General features: G+C 49.4%; 1 protein-coding gene and 1 long non-coding RNA gene across 7 annotated transcripts; one reads left to right on the forward strand and one right to left on the reverse strand.

Annotated features, from left to right (window-relative positions):
• Positions 1-885: 885 nt before the first annotated feature.
• LOC309625670 (uncharacterized protein) lies at positions 886-23902 on the forward strand (the record flags this gene model as incomplete). 6 transcript variants are annotated; one of them, XR_014242642.1, is made up of 11 exons in its annotated part: positions 886-2354; positions 2636-2761; positions 3326-5729; positions 8548-8981; positions 9370-10249; positions 12201-12310; positions 12638-12731; positions 14150-14204; positions 14714-16268; positions 18182-19759; positions 20122-23902. XR_014242642.1 is itself a non-coding variant. In XM_082385726.1 (9 exons), 5 exons carry the CDS (start codon positions 10123-10125, stop codon positions 12680-12682), a joined length of 297 nt encoding a protein of 98 aa, XP_082241852.1. In that variant the 3' UTR covers positions 12683-12731; positions 14150-14204; positions 14883-16268; positions 18182-19759; positions 20122-23902. The 6 variants fall into 6 exon arrangements, 3 of the variants coding, with proteins under 3 accessions (XP_082241852.1, XP_082241850.1, XP_082241851.1); XR_014242643.1 differs by lacking the exon at positions 14150-14204; XM_082385726.1 differs by lacking the exons at positions 886-2354; positions 2636-2761; positions 3326-5729; positions 8548-8981 and adding exons at positions 12041-12090; positions 12532-12548 and having other exon boundaries at positions 10123-10249; positions 12201-12258; positions 14883-16268.
• On the reverse strand, positions 10008-11992 carry LOC309625705. Its single transcript, XR_014242675.1, has 2 exons — positions 10830-11992; positions 10008-10244 (listed from the first exon to the last, which is right to left on the reverse strand). It is a non-coding gene; the product is annotated as an uncharacterized lncRNA (long non-coding RNA).
• Positions 23903-26092: the final 2190 nt, after the last annotated feature.

Below are 26092 nucleotides of genomic sequence, written 5' to 3' on the forward strand. Positions count from 1 at the left end.
AGCAAAAAAATCGTATGCTGAAGTTGCTAAGATGTATGGTAAGAACGAATCTCCTACCTGTGAAATTGTGAAAAGGAAAAAAAATTCCTGCTAGTTTTGCTGTTGCACCTCAGACTGCAAAAGTTACAGCCACAGTGTGTGGTAAGTGCTTTCTTAAGGTGGCAAAGGCATTACATTTGTACAATAAGATGCTTTGAGAGAGAGAGACCAGATTTACATAACCTTTATTACAGCGTATTGTTATAACTGTTCTATATTATTATTAGTTATTATTGTTAATCTCTTACTCTGCCTAACTTATAAATTGAACATTATCATAGGTATGTAAGGGAAAAACATAGTATATACAGGGCTGGGTACTCTCGCAGGCATCCACTGGGGTCTTGGGACGTATCCTCTTTGGATAAGGGGAAGGGGATGACTGTAGAAGCTTTATAGTTTTTTTGTTTTTTTTTTTGGCTGTGTTGGGTCTTCGTTGCTGTGTGTGGACTGTCTCTAGTTGCAGTGAGAGAGGGCTACTCTTTGTTGCGGTGCGCGGGCTTCTCATTGCGGTGGCTTTCTCTTGTTGCAGAGCACAGGCTCTAGGCACGTGGGCTTCAGTAGTTGCGGCGCGTGGGCTCAGTAGTTGTGGCACATGGGCTTAGTCGCTCGTGGGATCTTCCCGGACCAGGGATCAAACCCATGTCCCCTGCAGTGGAAGCGCGGAGTCTTAATCACTGGACTGCCAGGGAAGTCCCTGTCGGAAGAATTTCAGATGTAGAGTCTTAACAGGTATCACTTAAAATGAGAGATTAATATTCCAGGAAATGGATGTACAGTGGATAATAGTCCACATGTTGTGTTGGGCATTTAAGTGAGTTCTGTTTTTTCGCTGTTCCAAGCTTGGACCACATTTTAAACGGGTCTCTGGGAGAGATGAACCACAAGCTTCACGTTTCTTGTACGAGTCCAGCACCGCAGACGAGGGCCACCGGCTTTCATCCCTGGGCTGAGAGTGGGGGTGAGTCAGTGCAAGCCCAGCACCCCTGCTGGGTCAGCTCAGCCGCCTCCTGGGCGGGACGTTAGAGATTATTGTGCCATCTCGGGCAGGGGACACTTTCTCTCTGTACTCCCCCACCTGGGGGCCCCCTCTCTGTGGTCCGTGAGCTAGCCGTTCCTGCCGGCGTGGGAGCCTCCAGCTGTTTGTCTGTCTCCTCGATTGAGCGTGAGCCCTTGAGCGCGGGGACTACCTTATGCTCATCTTTGAACCCCTGGGAACATGACATGGTAAATTCCTTTTTTTTTTTTAACTTTTTATTTTATACTGGAGTATAGTTGATTAACAATGTTGTGTTAGTTTCAGGTGTACAGCAAAGTGATTCAGTTATACCTATATATGTATCTATTCTTTTTCAAATTCTTTTCCCATTTAGGTTGTTACATAGTATTGAGCAGAGTTCCCTGTGCTCTACAGTAGGTCCTTGTTGGTTATCCGTTTTAAATATAGCAGTGTGTACAAACCATAAACAAAACAAAAAGACAACCCAGAGAATGGGAGAAAATATTTGCAAACGATGCAACTGACAAGGGATTAGTCTCCAAACTTTACAAACAGCTCATGCAGCTTAATATCATAAAAACAAACAACCCAATCCAAAAATGGGCAGAAGACCTAAACAGACATTTCTCCAAAGAAGACATACAGATGACCAAGAGGCACATGAAAAGATGCTCAACATCGCTAATTGTTAGAGAAATGCAAATCAAAACTACAATGAGGTATCACCTCACACCAGTCAGAATGGCCATATTCAAAAAAATCTGCAAACAACAAATGCTGGAGAGGGTGTGGAGAAAAGGGAACCCTCTTGCACTGTTGGTGGGAATGTAAATTGATACAGCCGCTATGGAGAACAGTATGGAGGCTCCTTAAAAAACTAAAAATGGAACTACCATACAATCCTGCAATATCACTCCTGGGCACATACCCAGAGAAAAACATGGTCCGAAAGGATACATGTAGCCCTGTGTTCATTGCAGCGGTGTTTATAATAGCTAGGACTTGTAAGAACATGGTAAATTCTTCACAAATACCTGGGCTGGAAGGAAGGAGGGTGGAGGGGAGGTGGGACGGTCACTTCCTCTGGCATGGTGATCAAGGACATTTTCATGATCGAGTGATCGAGTTTTTGGGGGTGGTGGGGAGCTCTGTTTATAGCTTGCCAAGTCTTTTTTCTTTTGAATTGGAAGAGTGATATAAAAAGCAGTCACAGACAAGCCTGTCTTCACCAACCTGGGAAATGGAGAGACTGGAGGACCTCTGCACTTAGCCCCACGGTGGCAGGAATCCCAGCGAACACCATCCCCAAAAAAAGGTACGTTTCTCGGGCCTCTCCCTCTTGGAGCCTCAATTTCCTAATGTGAAAATGTGAATAATAAAATCGCCCACCTCGGGGCTGTCAGTGCGGATGAACTGAGCTGCTCCGTGTCGTTCACTCAGAAATCCTGGGCACGTACAAAAGGTCCAGCCCATCTGAATGGAACCAAAGTCAAAATCTGATCTTTAACATCTGTAGGACCCCCGCCAGCAGCCATGAACAATGGGCCGTGATGCGACCATGGACCGGTTGCTGAGGCCTTGCACTTCTGTTCCCAGTGCCGTCCAGGAAGGAGTTGTGGGAGACAGCCCTTCGAGGAGGCTGCTTTCCTTTGATCTGCACCTTCTAATACCTTTGAAGCACTTTGCCATTTTCTGTCTGGGTCTGTTCAGGGCTGTGTCCAGGTGACTGGATCCTTCCTGTTCCTGGGCGGGGCCGGCTGCCTCAGGCCATTGGGAATGAGACCTCTGGTGCGGACTCCCTGGGTGGCGTTTTTTTGGTTTTTTTTTTGTTTTTAACATCTTTATTGGAGTATGATTGCTTTACAATGGTGTGTTAGTTTCTGCTTTATAACAAAGTGAATCAGCTATATGTATACATATATCCCCATATCCCCTCCCTCTTGCGTCTCCCTCCCACCCTCCCTATCCCACCCCTCTAGGTGGTCACAGAGCACCGAGCTGATCTCCCTGTGCTATGTGGCTGCTTCCCACTAGCTATCTGTTTTACATTTGGTAGTGTATATATGTCCATGCCACTCTCTCTCTTCGTCCCAGCTTACCCTTCCCCCTCCCCGTGTCCTCAAGTCCATTCTCTAGTAGGTCTGTGTCTTTATTCCTGTCCTGACCCTAGGTTCTTCAGAACCATACAGTATTTGTTTTTGTCTTTCTGACTTACTTCACTCTGTATGACAGTCTCTAGGTCCATCCACCTCACTACAAATAACTCAGTTTCGTTCCTTTTTGAAGCCCACAGCGGCTCCGCTCGCTCTGGGCTTCGGCCCCGAGGAAGCGGTAGGAACGGTCGCGGCAACAAAGGCCCTTCCTGACCAGCGGCGTCTCGTGATGCCTTTGGGTTGCTGCCCGCGGAGGATGCTGCTGCCCGCGGCTGCGGCTCTGAACCGACCGGCATGGAGTCCGGCGACATAAACGTGAACTCTACAGACTGCGACGTCACGGGACGCTGGTGAGGATGTTTGCAAGGCAAAAATATCTGAAGTTTCAGCAAAGAGAACGCGCCGTGCTTCCTCTAAACCGAACACCACAGCTCCTGTAACTGACGCTTTCACTCCTTGCATAAGCTGCTGGGGAGCTCACAGCCAAAACTGTGTCCTGCTTCCCTGCACCCGAAGCAGGACATTTAGTGTGCCCTGCTGGGAGGTCATCTAACCTTTATTTTCCCGTTCACGTTCCTCTTCAGTCCCTCAAAGGGTTTGATGCCTCTTATTCCAAATAAAACCGGTTGGTATGAGGTTCACAGGATCGTTTCTCGACAGTCAGCAACCTGGACAACGAGTGCCCCAGCGTCTGTCCTTCCCGCTGTCTGCAGCCCAAAGCGCTAGGGCTGCTCGTGGGTATTGACGTTCATTTAAAATCCTGCCCTGGGGGCTTCCCTAGTGGCGCAGTGGTTGAGACTCTGCCTGCCAATGCAGGGGACACGGGTTCGAGCCCTGGTCTGGGAAGATCCCACATGCCGCGGAGCAACTAGGCCCGTGAGTCACAACTACAGAGCCTGCGCGTCCGGAGCCTGTGCTCCGCAACAAGAGAGGCCGCGATAGTGAGAGGCCCACGCACCGCGATGAAGAGTGGCCCCCGCTCGCTGCAACTAGAGAAAGCCCTCGCACAGAAACGAAGACCCAACACAGCCAAAAATAAATAAATAAATAAATAATAAAATCCTGCCCTGTCGTTTATTCCCTTTCAGTCCCACGCGGGGCTGGGCTCGTTTTCACAGCTCTTCACAGGACTCAACACCCGGCGTAAAGAGGCTTGAAAGGGGATCTGTGTGCTGGGCTCATTTTTGTTGAGTCAAAGTGGTTTTCAAAAGAAATTCTCTGAGCCTTCTGACAGCCCGTTTCTAAGATCTTCCTCCCTCCCTCTCTTGTTCCTTTCTTCCGTCTGGCCCTTCTTTCCTTCCGCTCCACACATATGTCCCTTAGTAGCTGAACACGTTACTTCATTTATTTGAGCCTCAGTGGTTTTTTTTTCTTTTCATCCATGAAAGAGGGATTTTAAAAGGTCATAGGATGATTAGGTGGATTAAATGAAATCATTCCTATAAAACACCGAGAAACAGTAGAAGTGCAATGAATGTTAGCGCTATTCATTTAACACACATTTATGAAATACCGTATGTTAAATGCTGGACATACACAGACATTCCTCAAGGAAAAAGAATTCTCCGTATTTAAATGCGTGCAGGCGCGCACACCCACCCACTGCACTCCACCCCACACGGTGATCCAGGGGCAGCGAGGGACGGAGATTCCACTCGTGGTGAGGATTGTTGAACTTCTGGGACAGGCTGGGAGTGGCACCCCGCTCTGGCCTCCTCCAGAAGCCTTCAGGAGGCTGCTTTCACTACTTCCCATCTCCTTTCCTCACCCCAATTTATGGCATCCCCCTTCTTTTGCCTGTGAGACCCGCCGTCTCTGGTCTGGGGCTCCCTTTAAGGCCCCAACCCTGGGCCACACGTGAGGCCGGGCACTTCTAGTTGGCCACTAGGAAGAACTTTCTTCCCTGAGACTCGGAGAAACTGAAATAGACTACTGACAAGGGTGATGGGATCTTTCCAAGAGAGCTCTAGGGAAGGGACTGAGAGTGAACCTCTCTTGAGATCTATTAGAGAATTGAATGTCCTACCTCAACCCCTCCCCAGTCTAAGGAGAGTTCTTGCACTTGGAAGAGACCTAGCAATCATCTATCCCAACCTCCCTCTCAGTGCCACGTTTGGGATACCTTCTCTTAGCATGAATCCTCCTTAATTGTTCATTTATTCATTCAGTCACTCATTTCACAATATCTGTGACTCACGGCATCCTATGACCAGATCTTCACTGTCCCAAGCACGGGGTGGGTACAGGTGACAACAGCAAGGTAGTGTCCGACTAACCCAGAAGGATGAGAAAGTTGAAAAACCGTTGTCTCCAGACTGTCAAGTTAATAAAAGCAATAAACCTCCTTGGTTGTTTTAGGGAATATTCTGCAAGAAAGGCTTTGCATTAGAGGGGACATTCTGTCTTCCAGCCAATGCCAAACAACAATAGCAATGAAACGAAGAGGTATAATCACTGCCATGAAGAAACTTCTCACGTGTGTAGCCCTGGAAATGTGCACCGTGCAACAAAGGATCTGAAACCCCGAATTAGTCTTGGTGAGTAACTCAGAGCCCCAGAGAATCTGAGGCAGTCATTGCCCTTGGACCTTCTGCACATCAAGACATGCAAAGTCTAGCTGCCGCACTTGGAATTCAAGTCGCCCAAAACGTGGCCTCAACTTAATTTTCTCCTGAAAGGCTGCATTAGACCTTTGGAGGACCTAGCCACTGGTAGTGTCCACCTCTACCCTCCAAAGAAGGAGAATGGACAACGCTATTAAAAACCATAACACAAGTATAAGGAAGTCCAATTCTGTTCCGATTTTCCCCATAATGTCTTCTTGATGCTGTTTTTAAAATATCAAATAAGAAATTCTTAAACAAAAATGGTGGGCGTCCTGGCCGTGTTGATGGCCTGGGTATGTGCTCAGTTTGATGGAAGGTAAGCAAACGTTGTCTGTTGTGTCCCCGTAAGAACCCTCCATTCAGTCCAGCCTGATCTTGACCCCAGGCTCAAGACCTTGCAGGCTCTTGGCCTTCTTTGCACCAAGCATCCTTCTTTCTTTTCCTCCATTATTCTTACTTTTCATCTAAGGCTCCCACTCACCTCCCAGACCAGTAGTGCCATCAACCGAGGAAGCCTCGGTTGGTTATTCCCACACAGGGAAAGCTCTCCCGCCTCTGATCTCCCGTGGAAAGTGCTGTCTGCGTCACCCTATAATACACCACGTGTGACATGTCTCACATTCTTGCTTTATGCTTATAATTAACTTTTCAAGTGTGCTTGTGTTGTTTTACTAATGAACCTATGAATCTTTGAGGGCAGGACTGAGGTCTTCTTTTCCATCTGGTGCCACTAGGAACAGAGACAGCTTTCACATTTCAAAGATGCTTATCCCTTGAGTCAGTCCTTTCCAATCTGAGGGAGAAAGGGAGTCACTTTAGAAGCAGAAATTTTCTGAAACACTGAACATACATTTCACTTATGAAATACTGCACTAAAGGTTGGTGATTACTTGGTGCCAGTGGGATGGTAAATTGAAACACACCATCAAGCACAGATTAACATGAAAGTGAAAATAAAACCTTAAAATGTCATAAAAATGTTTAGAATCTCAGTAATACATCTTTAGCCCCCCTTCCACCCCATTCCTGCCCCCCATCCCCTTCCACTGTAATCCACGTTTGAGAGTGTTATCACAAGAGCGAAATGACTTGCCCATCACCACCTCAACTCCAGCTGTTCCCAGAGATGAGTCAGCCTCACTTTGCAGGGCACCAGAAGAGTGGGCACAGGGCAGTTGCATGTTTACAGGATGAGAGGAAGGTTGGAAAAGTCTAGAGCTTTAGATCCTGGTACCACTTCTGCAGGTCAAGCTTCTCTGTGTTAAGAGCAAGAAGAACCAGGAGGAAAAGCCTCAAGAGAAGTGTGAGTTTCAAGACAAGGTGGCTGCTGACGCCAGGTCTGCAAACAAGCAGCACGAGGCTAGCAGGTGGACGAGGTTTGCAGGGCTCATCCGGAAAGGGGGAAGGAGGGAGGGAGCCAGAGCACGCAGTAGATTGGGTGCGAAGCAGGAGGTGAGAAAATGGAATTGGCCAGAGTAGAGGGGAAGGAGACAGAAGCTTCTGGATCCTTTGCTTATTTATTTAGTTTTGGGTTAGGGAGATGAGCGTATTTGTAACTAACACGACTGAAGTTTCAAGAGAAGTGATGTGACTGATAAAACAAGCATGGCCAGCGTGGGGACTGAATTGAGGAGGAAGTAAGTCAGAGACAGGAGGGAAAAGCAGCTTGCATTACATAAGAGGCCTTTGATTATAAGTGAGAGAAACCAATTTATTCTTTATTTTTATTTAAAAAAATCTTATATTGGAGTTGATGTACAATGTTGTTAGTTTCAGGTGTACAGCAAAGTGATTCAGTTATACATACATACACCTATTCTTTTTCAGTCTTTTCCATTATAGGTTATTACAGAATATTGAGTAGAGTTCCCTGTGCTATACAGTAGGTCCTTGTTGATTATCTATTTTATATATAGTCGTGCGTATATGTTAATCCCAACCTCCTAATTTATCCTCCCCCCACCCCAGCTTTCCCCTTTGGTAACCATAAGTTTGTTTTCTAAGTCTGTGAGTCTGTTTAAGAGAAACCAACTTAAATCAGTTAAGTTAAAAAACAAAAACAAAAACAAAACAACAACAGAAGCATGGCTGGGCCTCAGGAGCTTCTGGAATGTTCCAGACTCTCCCTACTTGGCTCTCAGGCCCCCTCCGAATCCTCCTCATTCTTCTCTTGGCCCCTGAAGGTTCTTCAGGCTTCTTCAGTCTTGGTGGGAAACAAGGCTGAGGCTGCAGCCACAGGAGAGGCACTAGACTGACCCTCTTGGCCCCAAACCTAGAATTCTAGGGAAGGTTTCTCACTGGTCCATCCTGAGTCTGTAGGAGTCCAACCAGGGTCAGTAGGTTGCGCACGGCTGTGCAGAGGTGGCCGGACGTGAGCACGTGCCCCTGTGGGGACCACGCAGATGGGGGGAAGGAGGGGCAGTCTTCCCTGAAGAGGGGCGTCCGTCGATCCGTGTAGTTCAGAGGTGGAGGGGAGTTTAGAAAGTCTGACAGGTTCGCATCTCAAGTTTGTTTTGTTTTTGTTTTTTGTTCTCAGGGAAGTTGGGGCATCTGGCAAGAATCGGGGGTGGATGGGGATTCGGGCTAGAGAAGGTTTGGAACACTACCGTGAGAAATGAGAAAGCCAGCAGGACAACAGAGCGATGTGGAGAAGCAGTCAAGGGTAGAAAGCCTAACTGTGCAATGGGGTCAACCCAGATTTATTCACTTGACGAACATTATTGATCACAATCTCTATTTAATCTCCCAGCATCCTGGACCCAGTACCAATAAAAACAGATGGTTGGGCTGATCCAACGCTGGAGAGTGGAAATGCAGGTGCTTCAGGTACAGGGGGCAGAGGAGCAGAGGAGAGGGGGAGGGCTGGGGCAGGTGGAGACCTGTCCACAGAAGGGGACACAGGGACATCATCAGGGAGGGGCTGACACTGTCGAGTCTCAGTGGTGTCCTGGTCATGGCCCTTCCCAGCGGAGATGACCCCTCAGGTTAGGTGAACGCATCCTGGTTTGCTCAGGAAAGTCCCATGTAATTATCCACGGCACCTCTTCTCATTACAGACAGGTCCCGATTTGGATGCTGGATCACGTGGTCAGCCCACCCTCGGCCAGGTCTGAGTGACTGGGGATTATGGCCTCCTGGGGATGTCACTTCACTGTGGCTTCCAGGCCTGGTGATCTGGAAAGAGTAAGTCCTGGCTCTCAACCTGCATCACTCCTGTGGGTCCCACCCAGGGAAATGGAGACTTCTGGAAGTGTCCAATGCCTGCAGTTATGAGGTCTGAAGAGAATGAATCAGAGAAGGAAACACAGCTGCCCCGGCCTCTCTGGCTGCTCACGGGAGGGAGAGGCCCCATCAGCGGAGGCCAGAGGAAACAGCTCCCTTCCTTGCTGGCAGCAGGCTTGGAAATACCACCCAAACCCCAGCTGGTTTCCCCGAGGCCACCTGATACACCCCGGGCGCCTCAGGGCAAGAAGTCCCAGAAACCACGTACAGTTTGTGGCCACCCACTTCAGCGTTTCTTGGCATAGAAATGACAAGGGCCGTGCAGGAATCATCTTTGTTTCTGCCACAGTGGGGACTGACGTCTTGCCCGAAGTAGATTCTTCACACGTACTCATGTGACTGAATGGATGTCCTCTCCAGAACAGACTGGAGCTGTCCTGTCTCAGAGGTGCCTCCGTTGGTGGCCTTGAACTTGGTTTGCAGACAAAAGTGCAACACTGCACCACAGGAGATGGGGCAGGTGAGGATGGGGGGGGGGGGTAGGCTGGCTTGAGTGGGGCAGGGTTTTTTTCCTGACCCCAGCTGGTGATCAGCTTATATCCTAAAGCAGGAGGATTAATAACCAGGGTAGTTTTATCCCTGTTAGAATGTAACTACAGATGTGGGCTTATTGGGTGAAACAGCTAATCCTTTCTACATGTGGCTCACTCGGGAAATACGATGCCTGCGGTTGGCAAAAGCGCTCTTTGCACAGGGGCCTGCTGCTGGGTGTGGCCTCTCTCTCCTGGGCTGAGTGGACAGCTGGCCGGGGGCGTCTGTGCTCTTGCCTCTTGGGTGAGCTGACTTCTCACTGGACTGGTGATGGAGGGGAAGGCACGAGGCCTGTGTGTCTGTGGACCTGAAGGGGGGCAGGGTGCAGTTGAAGGAAAACGTCAGGTGTAGGAGTGGGTGGGTGCACGGAGAGGCTGGAGGGGGGAAAAAACACTCTTGGAAAAATCAAGGTTTATTGCGACTTCAAGTCCCTGAGTCTTGAGGCAGCAGGAGGAGGGAAGGGGGAGCCCCAGATCGGAGCCAGCAGGCACCCAGGGATTTACAGCACGGTATGGCTGGAGGCCCCAAAGCCACGAGACACAATTCATCAAAGAGCTGCTGCTGCTGGAGCAGAGATGAAAGGCTTTCCAGGCCAGTCGGTGATGCGCTTGCAGTTTTCCCCGGGGCAGCCACCTACGGTGAGTAACAGGAGACACGGCTCCTCCCGGCGCCGAGGCCTGCGAGTCCAGAGCCCCCGGCTGCCCGGGGAGGGAGGCATCCGGGAGCCCAGGGGAGGTTGGGAGGTGGGCGGGGCCTGGGCGGGGGCGGGGCCCCGGTGAGCCGGCGCACGTGACCGCCCCCTCCCTCCCCGCGTCGCCGCCGGGCGTGGCTGCGCCGTCCCCCGGCCGGGCCTCGCCCGTGACCCCGGCCCCTCCAGGGCCGCGCAGCACCGCGCGCAGGAGGCCCCGCCTGCCTGCCCCCCGCCTGCGCGGGACCGGCCGGTCGCCTCCCCCTCCTCCCTCTCCTCGCCCCTCCCGACTTTTCAGTCCGGACTGCGGGGGCCGGAGGTTAAAGCTTCATTCCTGAGTGCTGCGTTCCAGAAACTTTTACAGATGCCCCGGCGTTCTTGGAAGACGTTGAGAGGAAATCCGAGCGTCCGACATCCCCACCCAGACGCTCCAGAACCAGAGGTGGCATCTGCCCCTGGACCCGAGGGGGCTGGAAAGGGCAGAGCGGCCAGGGGGCTCGCGAGCAGGCCGTCCTCCCCTTCCCGCTCACCTGGGTCCGTCATTGCCGCGCCCTCCCCCACGCCGCGACCCTCTCCTGCGGGCGGGGGCGGGCCGTGCTGGGGGAGGACTCGGCCTCCCGGGCGGTCCGGGGTTGGGAGGCTCGCATCGCCATGGCAACGAGCTCTTCCCGTGGGAATACCGAACTCCTGAATGTGCCGCAAATTGGAAAGGGACCCGCTGAGTGCCAGCTGGGGCTCCAGGCGGGCGGGGGCAGGGCGGTGTCTGCAGGGAGGCGGGGCGCGACCGAGCCTGGATGCTGGGCTGCGCGCGTTTCCTCGGAGTCAGCTGGGGCCACACACGCCGGACACGTGACGCGCGCTGCAGGCCCCCCCCGCCCCGCGGGCTCCGGGTCGGCTGACTGGCTTAGAGCGGCCGCGCCCAGCGTCGGCCGGCTGAGGAGGACGCCTCCCCTCTGGGGGTCTGCCCCGGTCCCCTAGCCGATGAGACCAGTAGCTCCTGTTGGGAGGACAGGCGGGGTTGGCTGTGGAATTCAGTTCTACGTGGCTGAGGCCATTGGCTTCTCTTGACAATTTTTTTTTTTTCAGTTTTAAAAGTTGTATCAATCATTAAAAAAGCATAATTCATTTTTTTAGTTCAGAAAGGTGTAAAGAAGGAAATGAACATGAGCCACAATCCCCATCTTTCCACCCAAAGATGACCAACCACTGTTAACATTCTGCTGTCATCCTCCAGATAACGCCCACACGGTCACCTAGGGATGTACTAGTGACAAAAGTAGATTCCATGATGTTTTGTCGCCTGCGTTTTCACTTAACTTACCAAAGACATAGAAAGATATAGAAAAATCTGCACTGTTATTTCTAATGGCAACATAGGGTTACTATAACTTATTAGCCAATTTGCTATTGCTGGAAATTAAATCGCTTCCCCATTTTTACTCTTCTGCATGATGATAAACGTCCTTCTGCATACATTTTTGCACCCAGTCTGTTAATTTCCTTAAGGTAAACTTCTAGAAGTAGGATTACTGGGTCAAAACATATGGGCATTTAAAATTTTGATGCATATTTCTAAATTATGGGTCGTGGGTGGTTTTTTTTTGAGAGCCGGTGGACTTTATTCCCGCCCCCCGCTCCCCGCCCCGCCCCAATAGGTCTTAGGAATAACAGGGAAAAATTCCTTATACAGTCTGTATTCCCCCCCAAAGCAAGACCTGAAACAGAGTTTGGGTGTGAATAGTTCCTTCCAGGGGCCATCCAGGAAGCGCTCTGAGGGTCAGCAATCAAAGGGTCAGTAATGAACGTGTTAACTGCTGGGGGCCGTGGGGTCCAGTGCCGCCGGGGACCCTCTGGGCGACCACGCAGAACACCCCAGACTTGACCCACATTCGTTTCTGCAGGGCATCAACTCTCCAGATCGTTTGACTTTCCCCGCTGTTATTTGGAAAACGTCTGCGGGTAAATTCCGAGGAAGGCCCAGGGGATATGGCTGGAGCACCTACAGCCTCAGGTACAAATGAATGATTGACCCTTGCCCCGAACCCAAACCAAGGGAGGAGGTTAATCCAGGACAAAATTGCAAAATGGGTTAAGATTTCATCAGCCCCTCCACCTTCCCTCTCTGCTCCCTAAACCATCTCTTGGTGCCAACCCCCGCCCCTGCCCCAGGCTTCCGAGGTATTTGATTCTCTAAGACACATCAAAGAGGTCTTCTCATGATTTTCTCCACAGTGTTAGAGACAAAGGCTGTTAGTTACCTTTCCAAGCATGTTTACATTTGAAGACAGGCACCAAGAACTCTTCACTGAAGGAATTGGTGATGATGTTGGCATTTCAGGCACGGTGGCAGCTGAAGCCTTTTCTGGCGGGGCACCCAGCCTGAGGCCGGTCCAGCACAGGAATTCTGCTCGTCCTCTCCTGACCTACGGCAGGTGAGAGGCAGCAGGAAGGCGGAAGTGGAGGGGTGGGGGGAGGGAGGGAGGAGTCCAGAGCCTTGCTTTGCCCACATGGATGACACTCCCTGGCGTGTGGATTTAATTTTTTTTTTAATTTTTGAATTTTTAAAAATAATTTTTGGCCACACCATGCGGTGCATGGTATCTTAGTTCCCCAGTCGGGGATCGAACCCCTGCCCCCTGCATTGGAAGGTGGAGTCTTAACCACTGGACCGCCGGGGAACTCCCTGGCCTGTGGCTTTTAGAAAATGAGGCAGGAAAGAGGAAATCAGGCTGGCTCTGTTGCTGGAGGGGAGGGGAAATAAGTGAGCCGCCAAGGCAAGCGGGGTGAGACCATTGTTAAGAAGAGGATTGAGCAGGTGAAGAGGATGAGGACGCATCTCCACGGGCTGTGGGCGCGATGAGGCACTTGGATGAGGAGCTCGCGGCCACGGTCCACACCTTCCCTTCCTCCGGTGTGTCTGCCCTCCTTCCTCCCTGGCTCCTCCTCCTCGTGTCCGTCAGGGGGTCCGCTTTCTCCTGCCTGCCCCCACAGGCTGATGCTACCTAGTGTTCTGTCCTGTGCGCCTTTTCTTCTCCAGCTGCACACGCAGTCTGGGCGGTCAGCGTCCCTCGCGGCTTCTGCTGCCGCCACCGCATGCAGACGCGCACAGATGCTGGCCCAGCTCGTCGGGAGCTCAGGTCCCGACTGTCCAGAAGTTGACAGCATTCGGGGCGGTGGGAGGAATCTTGGGCCAGACACGTACTCCCTTTGGTGTGTGGTCTCTGGTTGTCACATTCGAGAGCTCGCGTCCCCAGTGGAGTTGTGAGCTGCGTGAGGACAAGGGCCTTGGCTTTGACTTCCCTGATTAGCCTCCTGCAGTGCCCACGGTGGAACGGCCCTCTGTAGGTGTAGCCTGTAGGGACAGGCAGAAGAAAGCAGACCCCCTAAGGGACACGGAGAAGGAGGAGCCAGGGAGGAAGGAGGGCAGACACACCGGAGGAAGGGAAGTTGTAGACCGTGGCCGCGAGTTCCGCATTCATGTGCCTCATCGCACCCACAGCCAGTGGAGACGCGTCCTCACCCTCTTCACCTGCTCAATCCTCTTCTTCTTCTCCTCCCCCTCCCCTCCCCTCCCCCTTCCTCTCCTCCCCCTCCCCTCCCCTCCCCCTTCCTCTCCTCCCCCTCCTCTCCCCCCCCCCACCCCCGCTTGCTTGCCTTGGCGGCTCGCTTCTTTCCCCTCCCCACCAGCACCGTTGTGGGGACCTGGGAAGGATGGGGTCCAGCGCCTTCCTATGCAGCACCTTTTTGTTTTTACCGACTAGCCCCCTCCTACGGTCCACAGTCCCTAGGAACCCTCCGCTCACCACGTCGAGTAGGTTTCCTCTTCTCACTCTCTCTCCTCCCTTTGCAGTGTCTGGCGCTGTTTCCCGCCTCCACCATCTTGAAACTATCCTTCCTTGGCCTCGGTAATAATAGCACACCCGCTCCCCGTCCTTCTGTCCGGTGGGCTGTTGTCCTTCGTCTCCTAAACATAGTTCTCCCCTGAGACTCCATCCTCTGGGGCGGCGTGAGATAGTGGAAAGGATGCAGGTTTGGGAGCCAGAGTGACTGTCTGATTCTGGGCTGTGTCATCTATTAGTTGGGTGATCTCTCTGAGCCTCCATTTTCTCAACTGTAAAGTGCAGATTAATCCCGAGGGTTGAAGGTATTGTAGGTAAAGGGCCTGACACAAAGTCGTGGCTAAATGCAGGGCAGCTGTGGGTGTTCTCTGCGACTCTGTCAGGCATTACACAGGCCCCTGTTGACTCGCCTCTCGCCTCTCACCTGGGGGTGCCAACACTCTCTCTCCAGCCCTGAATTCTCTCCCACATCTGGTCCCCAACTCTGCTATCTGTAGGTGTTTCCACTTTTGACGTTCTGTCATGACCCGTGTGGTAGCCTGCATAAACCAAGCTTGTCATTCTTTTTTTTCCAGAGCTCTTCCTGCCGGGTTTTCCCTGATTCAGCCGCTATTCCCAGACTCTTGGGATCAAAAAGCTTGGGAGTATCTTTCATTCAGCCATCTCTGTGGCCTTTCATATTTGGAAATCACGATGATTATTGGTCCAGTGACTTCACATGCATTTGTGACTTCATCTCAACAGGATTTTGACGTCAGCTGTTACAGAAATGAGGCCTGGAGACACAAAATCATCTGCCTGAGGAGTGAATAGGAGAGCAGGACTCGACTCCAAGCCTGGGCTTATCCCATTTCTCGGAGGTTCCCTCCCCGGCGTGACTGGTAGCCTGGTTGGTCTCACATCCCACTAACTCAAAATGCTGAGGCCTCTCCATCTTAAAGACAAACTGATAAACCTTTGCCAGTGCCTGTCTCCAGCTCTTAGCCTTCTCCTGCTTCCCCCTGTACATACCCGCAAGCCTGCCTTACGCTCTTGGGTTCCTCAGTCACTGCAAGCTAGTGTCCGCCTCCCTGGAATGGCCCCTGCCAAGTTCCCTCTGTCCCCAGGACACTCTGTGGCCCTCGCCGTACCCGAGTCCTGTTTAACCCCATCACAGCCCCTCTTCCTCCCAACATGCCTCCCCTTAGCTTCTCTCCTGGATTTCCTTACCTCTCCGGCCATCCTGCCCTAGTGCCCTCGGCTCAGCCCATCACCTGGATGCTGCGAATCTCCAGGTTTGGGGTCCAGGCCATCTTCTCTTTACAAACCCCACATTCTCCTTGGTTGGCTCATTTCCTCATGTGGCTTCAGTGACCACCACCATGTCGACAACTCCCCAACCTCTCTCTCTAGCTCAGATATTTCCCTGTAGCTTGAGATCTTCATATCGCTCTGAACGTGGAGTTCTGGTCCTGAATCCACCACTTACCAGTTGGGTGACTGTGATGGTTAATTTTATGTGTCAGCTTGACAGGGTGCCCAGATATTGGGTCAAACATGATTCCAGGTGTGTCTGTGAGGGTGTTTCTGGATGAGATCAGCATTTGAATACACTGAGCAAAGCAGGTGGCCCTTCCTAATATGGGTGGGCCTCATCTGATCCAAGGGAGACCTGAAGAGAACAAAAGGGCTACCCCTCTGTGAGTGACAGGGGAACTCCTCCTGCTGACCGTGGAGCGGGGACATCGGTCTTTTTCTGCTTTTGGACTTGAACTGAAACAGTGGCTCATCTTGAGTCTGTTGGGTTGGAACTTACACCATTGGCTTTTCTGGTGTCAGAACTTCAGACTCAGGCCAGAACTGTGCCATCAGATCTCTTGGGACTCCAGCTTGTTTTTGTTGTTGTTGTTTAAAGATTTTTTTTGATGTGGACCATTTTTTAAAGTCTTTATTGAATTTGTGACAATATTGCTACTGTTTTATGTTTTGGTTTTTTGGCCACGAGGCATGTGGGATCTTAGCTCCCTGATCAGGGATCAAACCTGCCCCCCTGCATTGGAAGGCGAAGTCTTAATCATTGGACTACCAGGGAAGTCCCCCCACTCCAGCTTGTTGACTGCATGTCTTGGGACTTCTCAGCCCCCAAAATTGGTAAGCCAATTCCTTATAATAAATCTTTTAGATATAGATATATAATAGATAGATATAAATAGATATATCTCCTATTAGTACTTGAGTTTTCTTACTATCCTAGGGTTTACTCTATAGATCAAGGAACCAGTGAGGTTTCTGTCAACTTCTAATATCCATTCCCGTTGTACATTTGGGAAGCAGGAAAATGACCACAGGTGGGTTTGTGGACCACAGTGAGGCGTACATGGATCAGGAGCCCTTTATTACTAGATCATCATATGACACTAATCTAACAGGGGCCATAATGGTACTTTGGGTCCCCATCATTTCAAACCCTGTATCCAACAGTCCTCAGAAGATCTGGGCAGTCTCCTTTCCCCACTGTACGGGTATCTGGGTAAATGGTCGTAAGTCCCTTTGGAGGAAAGAGTGAGGTGTCACGAGTGACCCAACCTTTCCTTTAGTTGATGGATGTGGGTCTGAAGACTGGCTCAGATCTGGAAACTGCGAAAAGGACTGTGGCTCTCCACCGGGGCTCCAGACATCTTGGTGCTTATTATTCTCGGCCTCTTTTGCTCACCCGTATGTACCAGGCAGTGACTTTGCTGCTTGCCCATCCGTCTTGCCTCTGGGAGCACCATGTTCTAATAGTCATGCCCACAGCTCACCACAGGTCCGGGTCCTTGGTTGCCATTCTGCCTTTGCTGCCCGTTACAATAATTGTACCTATCCTGTTTCTCACGGTTAAGTGCTGCCCCTGGCCTTTGATATTCTAGGGTCCAGTACCATCCTCATTACCACTGAAAAGCCCAGACTAAACGGCGTCTCTTATCATCAGCCCCAGACTACAGAGGGGTCGCCACTGACTGAAGCATCTTAATGATGGCGGTTCAGCTCTCCCAGTGCTGTCCTCAGCACCTGGGCAGATGTTTGTCCTCCAGGCCCTTCTGAGGGAAAGTCAGCTGGTGTGTCTGGTCTCACGCTAGGCTAGTCCTAGTGCATCCATGTCTGCAGCCTTTTGATCCCTCCTTCCATGGTTGAGCACGATGATCGTGGCATTGCTTTTTCCAAGCTTGTAAGAGCCATCAGGACTTCCCTCTCTCGTCCCGCCCCTAGGCCCTTGCCCATGATGTGAAATCCTTGTTCCAGGAGAATAGTTCCGTATTAATAAACGTGCCCTGACTCGGAGTCTTCCCTCCGTGACCCGGCATTCTTCAGATGCACCCCCGGCACACGCTTGCAGCTCCTGCCCATTCACGTTCACCCACTCCTGCGGCTCCTCTGGCATAGAATTCTCCCCCCTTCTCAGGCCCAGCGAAGGAGCCTTCACGTGGGTTATCCTGAACCTGACCCTAGTCATTGGTCTGCTGGCCAGCAAGAAGGGGAGAGAGGAGATCGTCAGAGAGCAGTCGTCATTGTGGCGGCTTTTGCCTCGTTGGAGGCTTGTGCAGAACGTACAAGGAGAGGCTGCTCTCCTTTAACGAGGTGGAGGGGCCGCTTCTGCAAACTCAGGAGGTTCAGGGGAATCTGGGAGCTTCAGGGTTCTCAAATGCAGCCACCCAGAAATACCCACTCCCCCATTTCAGTCCCTCAGTCCCTCCCAGTCTGTATCAGGCCCTGACGTGGATGGAAGAGAGTCACTTTTCTGGAAGTCTTGAGTTTGGTTCTCAGCTTGGTCTACCTTCTGGCTCCAGGAGATGGTTTTTGTTTGTTTGTTTAACAGTGCCAAGGAAGCCTCTGTCTCTCACAGTTTGCTTTGGATTAGTCATTGATTTCCCCCAAGCCTGTCATTTTCTCTTTTCAGTGCCTCAAATGATGGTCAGCAATGGCCACCAACCCCACCGTCCTTTAATTACTCTTTGCCCTGTACCTCCCATGTGCCAGAGATATTGCAATAAAGTCCATCTCTTTCAACCTGTATTCCCTTTCAGCTCACCCCCCAGTGATGGTCTCAGCAATTACACTGCTACATCAGGCCAAGGTCTTTCCGTACTCCCACTCGACCACCAGAGATGAGGGTCCTCACTGCCAGCTAGGTGGCAAGTGATCAACTCCGGAATCGCATCTTTAGAATTTCCTCTGGAGAGTATTCTTGGTACCAACGGTCTTAGGGTAAGCATCCTTCAAGCAGAGTCTGAGACAGGGATTTGGGTTACTAGGATTTACTGAGGGAGCACTCTTAGGAGAAAGGGAGCGTAAGGGAAGTAGGGTGAGCCGGGAACGGACCAAGGCATGGAGGGGGTCTCACGTGGGACCCAGATACAGCTTGATCTCTTGGGTAGCCCTGGAGCATGGCCTGGACCACAGAACCAATCCCACCTTGAAGCAAAGGAGCCAGGCTTTTGTACCCTCATGTCAGTTGGTCATTAGCTGCAGATTTCTGCAGTGGGGTGGGGGGTGTGACTCCGTGGGTGAGGTCGCTCCCGGCTCCCGTTTGGCTGAGGACAATTTTCTGGTAGTTCGCAGTTAGGTTCGCTGGCCCGTAAAGTGATCTGGGCAGGACATCAACAACTCCTAAGACGATTTCAGTAAATAACACCCAATCCATCAGTTGCTCAAGCCAGAAACCTGGGACTTATTTTTGTCTTCTTCCTTTTCTTCAATTCTCAGTCCAGTCAATCTCCAAGATATGTCTTTAATTTCCTAATCACCCCAGTCACTTTTTTCTATTCTCACCGTCACGACCCAAGTCGGCATCGCCACCATCTATTGTGTATATTCCTGCAACAGCCCTTAACTGGCCTCTGGTTTATTATCTGCAAGACAGCCAAGTTCAGCTTTCTAAAATCCCCATCTCTTCATGTCACTTCCTTTATTAACCCTTCAGTGGCTCCCATCACTCTTATGATAATTTTAAACTGCTTCATGTGGCTTAAAATATCCTGCATGACCTCGGTTCTACTCTCCTTTCCTGGTTCAGCTCTCACTACTTAAAATCTCAAAAAGCTGACCCAAATGGACTTCTTTTAGTTATATTCAAATATGCCACACACTGTCTTTACCCTCTGTCTTTGCACATATTTTTTCATCTGCCTAGAACACCTTTGCTACCTCTCACCTGATTACCTCATGTGAATCTTTAAGACTCTGCCAAGTTATACTTGCCCCTGAGAAGCCCCCGAACACCTTGTACTCCACTATCATACCCTACATCATGTGGCACTGCAGTGGCCTATATCTCCTCACTACAGTGCTTTCCCTCTAGCACCCCTTTCCTGAATTTTTAAAGACAAGTTTCCTTCCATTTTTCTCTTCTCTAGTGGTTTGGCAGTAATACATGCAATTTCTACTCTTTAATGGTTTAGCACGAACTCATGTCTACTTAAATCCCAAGCTCTGTGGCAGCAGAGATGATGCTTACATTACTTACTGCTGTGTCATCAGTGCTTGGTGTATGGATGGAGCTCAGTAAGTGTTTGCTATGTAAAATAATAAATGAATAAAAGTATCTCATCTCCTTTTCAACTGCTGCTCTAGATGCCAGCACCTGCAACTGTGCCTTGCAGATAGTAAGTACTTAATAAATATTTGTCGAATTCAGTAGTGAGCTTAGCTTTTTCCTTTCCATTTGTAGGACAGCTGTTCTGCCTGATTCAGGTCCTCAGCACCTGTGTCCAGGGTCATGTAGCAGAGAGTGACATCAGTAAATTGTAGACCAGGAAGTTCCAAGTTCTCATTTCCCCACAGAAACACACACACACACACACCCAAACAACAGCAAAAAGAAATGGAAGCTGTCTTAAACAACTTTGTAGGAGCTCTAGAAAATAGTCAGATAGTCAAATGTTTACAGCAACCAAGAAAATGCCCTCCAAAAAAAATCCATTTTCAAAATGGTGGGAAAATTATGTGATATTTTTACTCACCCTAGCTCCAGCCCACCTCACCCCTCCCAGCACAATGGTGATTTTGGTCTTGAGAAGGTGGCAGACCTGTTTCCAGTTTTCTCCCTCAAGCCGGAAAGGGCATACCTGGAGGAATGATGCAAGCCACTAGTCCCTGTTCCACACAACTTGAAATGCAGGTGGGTAGTGCTTCTAAAAGCTACAAGGCAACTACAAACTGAAAGATATCTGGGTGGAGACATACAGTAGACCATCTAAGGTCAGGAGGAGAAGCTGAAGTTAGATGCTTTTGGAAATTAGGACATTTAAAAGTAGCCTTGTATTCAGGAGAATTTAGAAACACATGTGCATATTCAGGGAAGATACATGCTCAGAAAAATCCTGAGAAGAACTTAAGCATTTACATTGGGCTGATCCTTAGACTCAAAGGAAGCCTAGGTAAGTGGTGAAGGAGTGTCCCTAGAACTGAGCCAGTCTGCAAAGACTAGGAAAGGTGGCTGTTCTCTCATTTTGGAGTCTTCTTTTGGTGTTTTTGTTTGTTTGAGCTCCTGGCATTTCAGGAAATCTCTGTCAAGATCCTAGCTGAACACAAGCAAAAGAAATAGAAACTTCAGAGATTACATGTGATAAGGCATATAATCTTTGCAAAAATATTTTGGAAAAGTATCATAAATGTACTACTATAGCCTTCAACAATAACCATAGAAAGAGAGGGAGGAAGGAAGGAAGGAAGAGAAAGGAGAGAGGAAACCAGCAAACCCTGAGGAAGGGGAAGAAGTAGAATCTGATTTCCAGAGTTACCACATCATAGTAGTCAAATGCACAATTTTCAACAACAACAAAAGAAATCACAAGGCATAAAAAGAGTCAGGAACACATGGCCCATTCAGAGGAACAAAATTAATTGACAGAAGCTGTCCCTGAAGAAACCCAGGCATCAGAATTACTAGATAAAGACTTTAAACCAACTCTCTAGGGAAAACATGGACAAAGAACAAAAGGAAATTAGGAAATCCATATGTGAACAAAATGAGAATATTAACAAAGAGATAGAAATTATAAAAAGGAACCAAACAAAAATTTTTGAGCTGAAAAGTACAATAATTTATATAAAAAATTCACTAGAGGGGTTCAGCAACAAATTGGAACAAACAGAAAAAACAATCAGTGAACTTGAAGATAGAATGATTAAAAGTATTGAGTCTGAGGGCTTCCCTGGTGGCGCAGTGGTTAAGAATCTGCCTGCCAGTGAAGGGGACACAGGTTCAATCCCTGGCCCGGGAAGATCCCACATGCCGCGGAGCAGCTAAGCCCGTGCACCACAACTACTGAGCTTGAGCTCTAGAGCCTGCGAGCCACAACTACTGAAGCCCGTGTGCCTAGAGCCTGTGCTCCGCAACAGGAGAAACCACTGCAATGAGAAGCCCACGCGCCGCAACAAAGAATAGCCCCTGCTCGCCGCAACTAGAGAAAGCCCACGTGCAGCAACAAAGACCCAACACAGCCAAAAATAAAAACAGATAAATAAATAAATTTATAAAAATATATAAATAAAAAAATAAAAGTATTGAGTCTGAGAAGCAGGGAAAAAGGATGAATAAAAATGCACGGACCATAAGGGATTTGTGGAATGCCATTAAGTGGAACAACTTGTGCCTTATGGGAGTTTCAGAAGAAGAGACAGAGAAGGAGGCAGAATGATTATATGGAGAAATAGTGGTTGAAAACGTCCCAAATTTGAAAAAAGACATGAGTTCAAGAAGCTCCATAAACTCTAAGAAGGAAGAGCCCAGAGAGATCCATACTGAGACACATAATCAAACTGTCGACAGCCAAAGACAGAATCTTGAAAACAGCAAGAGAAAAGTAACTTGTCACATACAAGGGATCCTCAATAAGATTTTTAGCTGATTTATCATTAGAAGTCATGGAGGTCAGAAGGCAAGAGTATAATTTGTTTAAAATGCTGAAAGAAAAAAAATTGTCAACCAAGAATTATATATCTGGCTAAACTGTTCTTCAAAAATGAGGGAGAAATTAAGACATTCTCAGATAAACAAAAGCTGAAGGAGTTCATTGCCACTAGACCTGCTCTACAAGAAATTCTGAAGAGAGTCCTTCAAGTTGAAATGAAAGGACTTTAGACAGTAGCGCAAAGTGATATGAGATCCGCAATAAAGGTAAATATATGGGCAAACATAAACTTCATCATTATTGCAATTTTGGTTTGTAACTCTATTTTTTATTTTCTATAATATTTAAAAGACAAACACTAAAAATAATTATAAATCTGTTACTGGGGATACAACATACATAATAATAAAGTTAATAATCAATATCAGAGCTAATCTGATGCCCACTGGGGATCCAGAGCCAGGAAAGAAAGCAACAGAGATCAGGTTACGTGGTGCCCAGGTACCATGCACACTTTCCTTCTCCCTGGTTGACCGTTCACTCCTGTGTTTGTTTGTGTACTCATTTGTTCATTTGTTGTTATCATGCATTTAGAATAAAACTCAAAGTCCTCATCACGGCTTTTCAGGTCCCTAGCTGCTTCTCCAGCCTCATTTCTTACCACTGTTCCCTCAGTCTGGCCTCCTGTCTGATCTTCACACATGTCAAACATCCTTGGGCCTCAGGGCCTTTGCATGTGCTAGGATGACTAATCTGCTCCGTGCATCTCTCACCTTCCAGCAGGCTAACCTGGGCTTGCTTTCATGCTAGCCTAGAAAGTTTCAGAGAGAAAGAGAGGACAAGGCCTCCCAAGGCCTAGGCTGGCAACTGACAGTTGGTCACATCTGCCACCTTCTACTGGCCAAAGCAGGTCACAGGGCAAGCCCAGATTCAAGGGATGGGGAAAATGCTAAAGGCTGTGTGGTGCAGAGACTTCAGGGTGGCTGCTGGGACCCCTGCCTCCTGGTGTCCATGACCTTGTATGATCCCCCTCTGAGGGTGAGCAGGACCTGTGCTTCTATCTACAGAATATGATAAAGGTAACAAAACATCACTCCTATGATTAGGTTACATTACACAAGACTCCCTCTTAGCAAACAGGGGCTAGAGACTCTCCTTATGAGCTTAATGAAAGAAGCAGCCGTGTTGGAGAAGCTCGCATGTCAAAGAACTGTGGGCGGCCTCTAGCACCCGGGGGTGCCCCCAGCCAACAGCCAGCACGGAGCTGGGCCCTCAGTACAGCCGAGCAAGGGAAGTCTGCCAAGACCCTGAATGAGCCTGGGGGCAGGTTCTTCCCCAGCCGAGCCTCCATGTGAGGACTCAGTCCAGACTCCTGCACACGGAAAGTCTGAGATAATAAACCCATGTTATCTTAAGCCATTAAGTTTGTGGTAATTTGTCATGCAGCACAGAAAATGAATGCAGCCTGGGTTCAGCTGATAAGCAGTAGCTGAGAAATGGAGTGTCCTTAAAGGAGTCTGATGGTTCCTTCCAGCTTTACCGGGGAACCCAGAGCCCTCAGCAGGTGAGTTGCGATGGACCATGTTTGTCTGGTACTGGCTTTCTCACGTGAACTGACCTACCTAAAATTCTAGAGTGGGAGCACATAGAAAGACAGACCGTATTGATGGATGGAGCCCAGCATGGCCTTTCCCTGTAGAATGGGATGTTATGAGGTCCAGACTGGTCCTCCCTTCCCACCCACAAACGCACTCAGACCCAGTTTCCAATGGAATCTCTAGGGGTGATGTGACTGGGATACAGTCTTAATCCCAGTAACCTGGAAGGCACGAGAGGAAGAGAAGCTGGTCTCAAATTTGTGATAAAACCAAATAAAAAAAGATTTCAAAATAAGTTTTGTCTTGTCACTTGCAAGCAGTTAAAAGAAGATGCAATGGTTAATGAATTCCTGTTAGACTTGCTTTTGTGATTAGGGAAGCACCCTTTGTAATTAGCATATTAATTGCTGATATTCATATGAGAGCTTGAAGATTTCAGTTTAAATAAATAGATTAATATTATCACAATCTTCTTTATATTATCAGTTTGTGTTTTGAGAAAGAGAGATGGTGCAAGGGTAAACAGCATAGCCCCTGTTTAAAAAGTCACAAACGTCAAATGAGATGGATACAGATGATCGAGTTTTTACTCTGTGCTCAAATGGCAGACCTGAAGCTGATTTTGCCACCCAAGTGACGGACGAGGAGGGCACGATCGTGTCTGTCCACTGAAGCCACGGGAACAGTGCTTCCCCTAGGACTCCGCTGGGCTGCCTGCAGTGGTGGGGTTTAACGTTTTGCCTTCTCCCCTCGGAAGGCCCTCGAAGAACAGCCCACAGTCCCCGTAGGATGTGGGATCCTGGGGCACCAAATGGCACCGGTTAACCAGATTCTTTCCAGAGAATTTGAAAGTGTGATGCAAAACCCAAGTCAGGAAATGTTGGCAGAATTACGAGGTTGCATTACTTGATGAAGACAGACAAGCAGGTGCGGTTCTGGATTCTGGGCCTTTGTTTCCTCCCTTCTTTCACTGTCACTCCAGAAACCTGAGCCGATGGGGGGGCACCCCAAAAAGCCACTGCAAGGAGGGAGCAAGACTTTTCTCTCCAGCACCCAAGGCAGTTCCTTCCACTGGAGAGGGCGCCAGGCCTTAACACTGGCAGCCAGAATGGCAGCCGAGGGGCTTGACGTGAAAGAGCGAAAACTCAGGTTTTGCTAAAACTCACCCCAGCACTGCCTTTCCTTCCAGAAACTTGACCTCAGGGCTCCAGGTGCTGAGCTGCTGGTGAAATGCTTAGGTCTGCCCAGAGAAGAAAGGCAAAGGCAGGCGGGAGCAGGTGGCAGCCCCTCTGTCCAACCTAGAGGGCCCTGGGAGGCGGACAGACTGCTCGTACCCCGAGCTGTTTCTCGTGCAGCCAGGCCTCTGCCATGCAGGTCCTGCGGCCAGAGCCGAGTTCAGCACCGCTCAGGGCCGGGCTCCAGTCCGGAGGTCAGCTCCTGCAATCGGGCCTGGTGCGCTCGTCACCTGCTGTGTGAGTGACTCACCTCCATGAGTCTCTGAGCAGCTCTGGGCTTCGGGCTTCTCTCCCTCCTGTAGAACATGGTCTGTTCCCGTGTGGCCCTGGGTGTGGCATCACAGCAGAATCTCATGACCAGGAAGAAGTCTACTTTTTCTGTGTCTTACACGAAGGAGGGTTTATTTGGCTGCATGTAAAAGACTCCAAATAATAGTAGCTTGAACAAGACCAGAGTTTCTTTCCCTTTGACGTCAAAGCCTGGAGGAAGGCGCTTCAGGGCGGTGTGAAGCCTCCCGGGCCTCCGTAAACTGGGCTCTCCACGCCGCCTGCTCAGCTGTCCAGAGGGTGTGGTTTTGAGGCTCAGGGTCCAAGGTGAGCTTCTGCTGGCTCGTCCACGCCCCCAGAGCAGGATGGAGGATGCGGGAAGGAGATGCACGACCCCCACCTTTAAGGGATCTTGTCCCAGAAACTACACACGTCCCTTCCTCACTCTCTGTAGGCCGGCCGTCAGCGGGCTGCAGGAAGGCAGAGAAACGTGGCCTCAAACCCAGCTAAATATCTGCGGATCTATTATTGCGCAAGAAGCAATAAATGATTACTGAGGGAACGGCACTCGGCCTCCGACATGGTTTTTTCTGTTCTCCTTTTCCATATTGATTTTTTTAAATTTCAAAATACTTGCTTACAACACATCAGGCAGTACAAAGATATATATAGAAAAGCTCTAGGCCTCCAAGGAAACTGGACAGTTTGATGTGTATTCTTTCATGTCTTTCTTGAGAGACATAAAAAATATACAAACCTTTCTGTCTCCTCACCCACTTTTAATTTTTTTTTCAACAGAACTACATTTTAGAGAGAAAATATTTTTTCTGCAATTTGCTTGTTTCCAATACATAACGAATTTGTTTACCGGTAACTGTATGTGGCTCTAACCTGTTCTTTGTGATAACTGCATAACAGCTCAAAGTATGGATTTCATAGTTGAATGCACTGTAATTTCTTCTACCATTCCCCAACAGAATATG

Source organism: Balaenoptera borealis, assembly GCF_965194805.1.
Source record: "Balaenoptera borealis genome assembly, chromosome: 3".
NCBI classification, from domain to species: domain Eukaryota; kingdom Metazoa; phylum Chordata; class Mammalia; order Artiodactyla; family Balaenopteridae; genus Balaenoptera; species Balaenoptera borealis.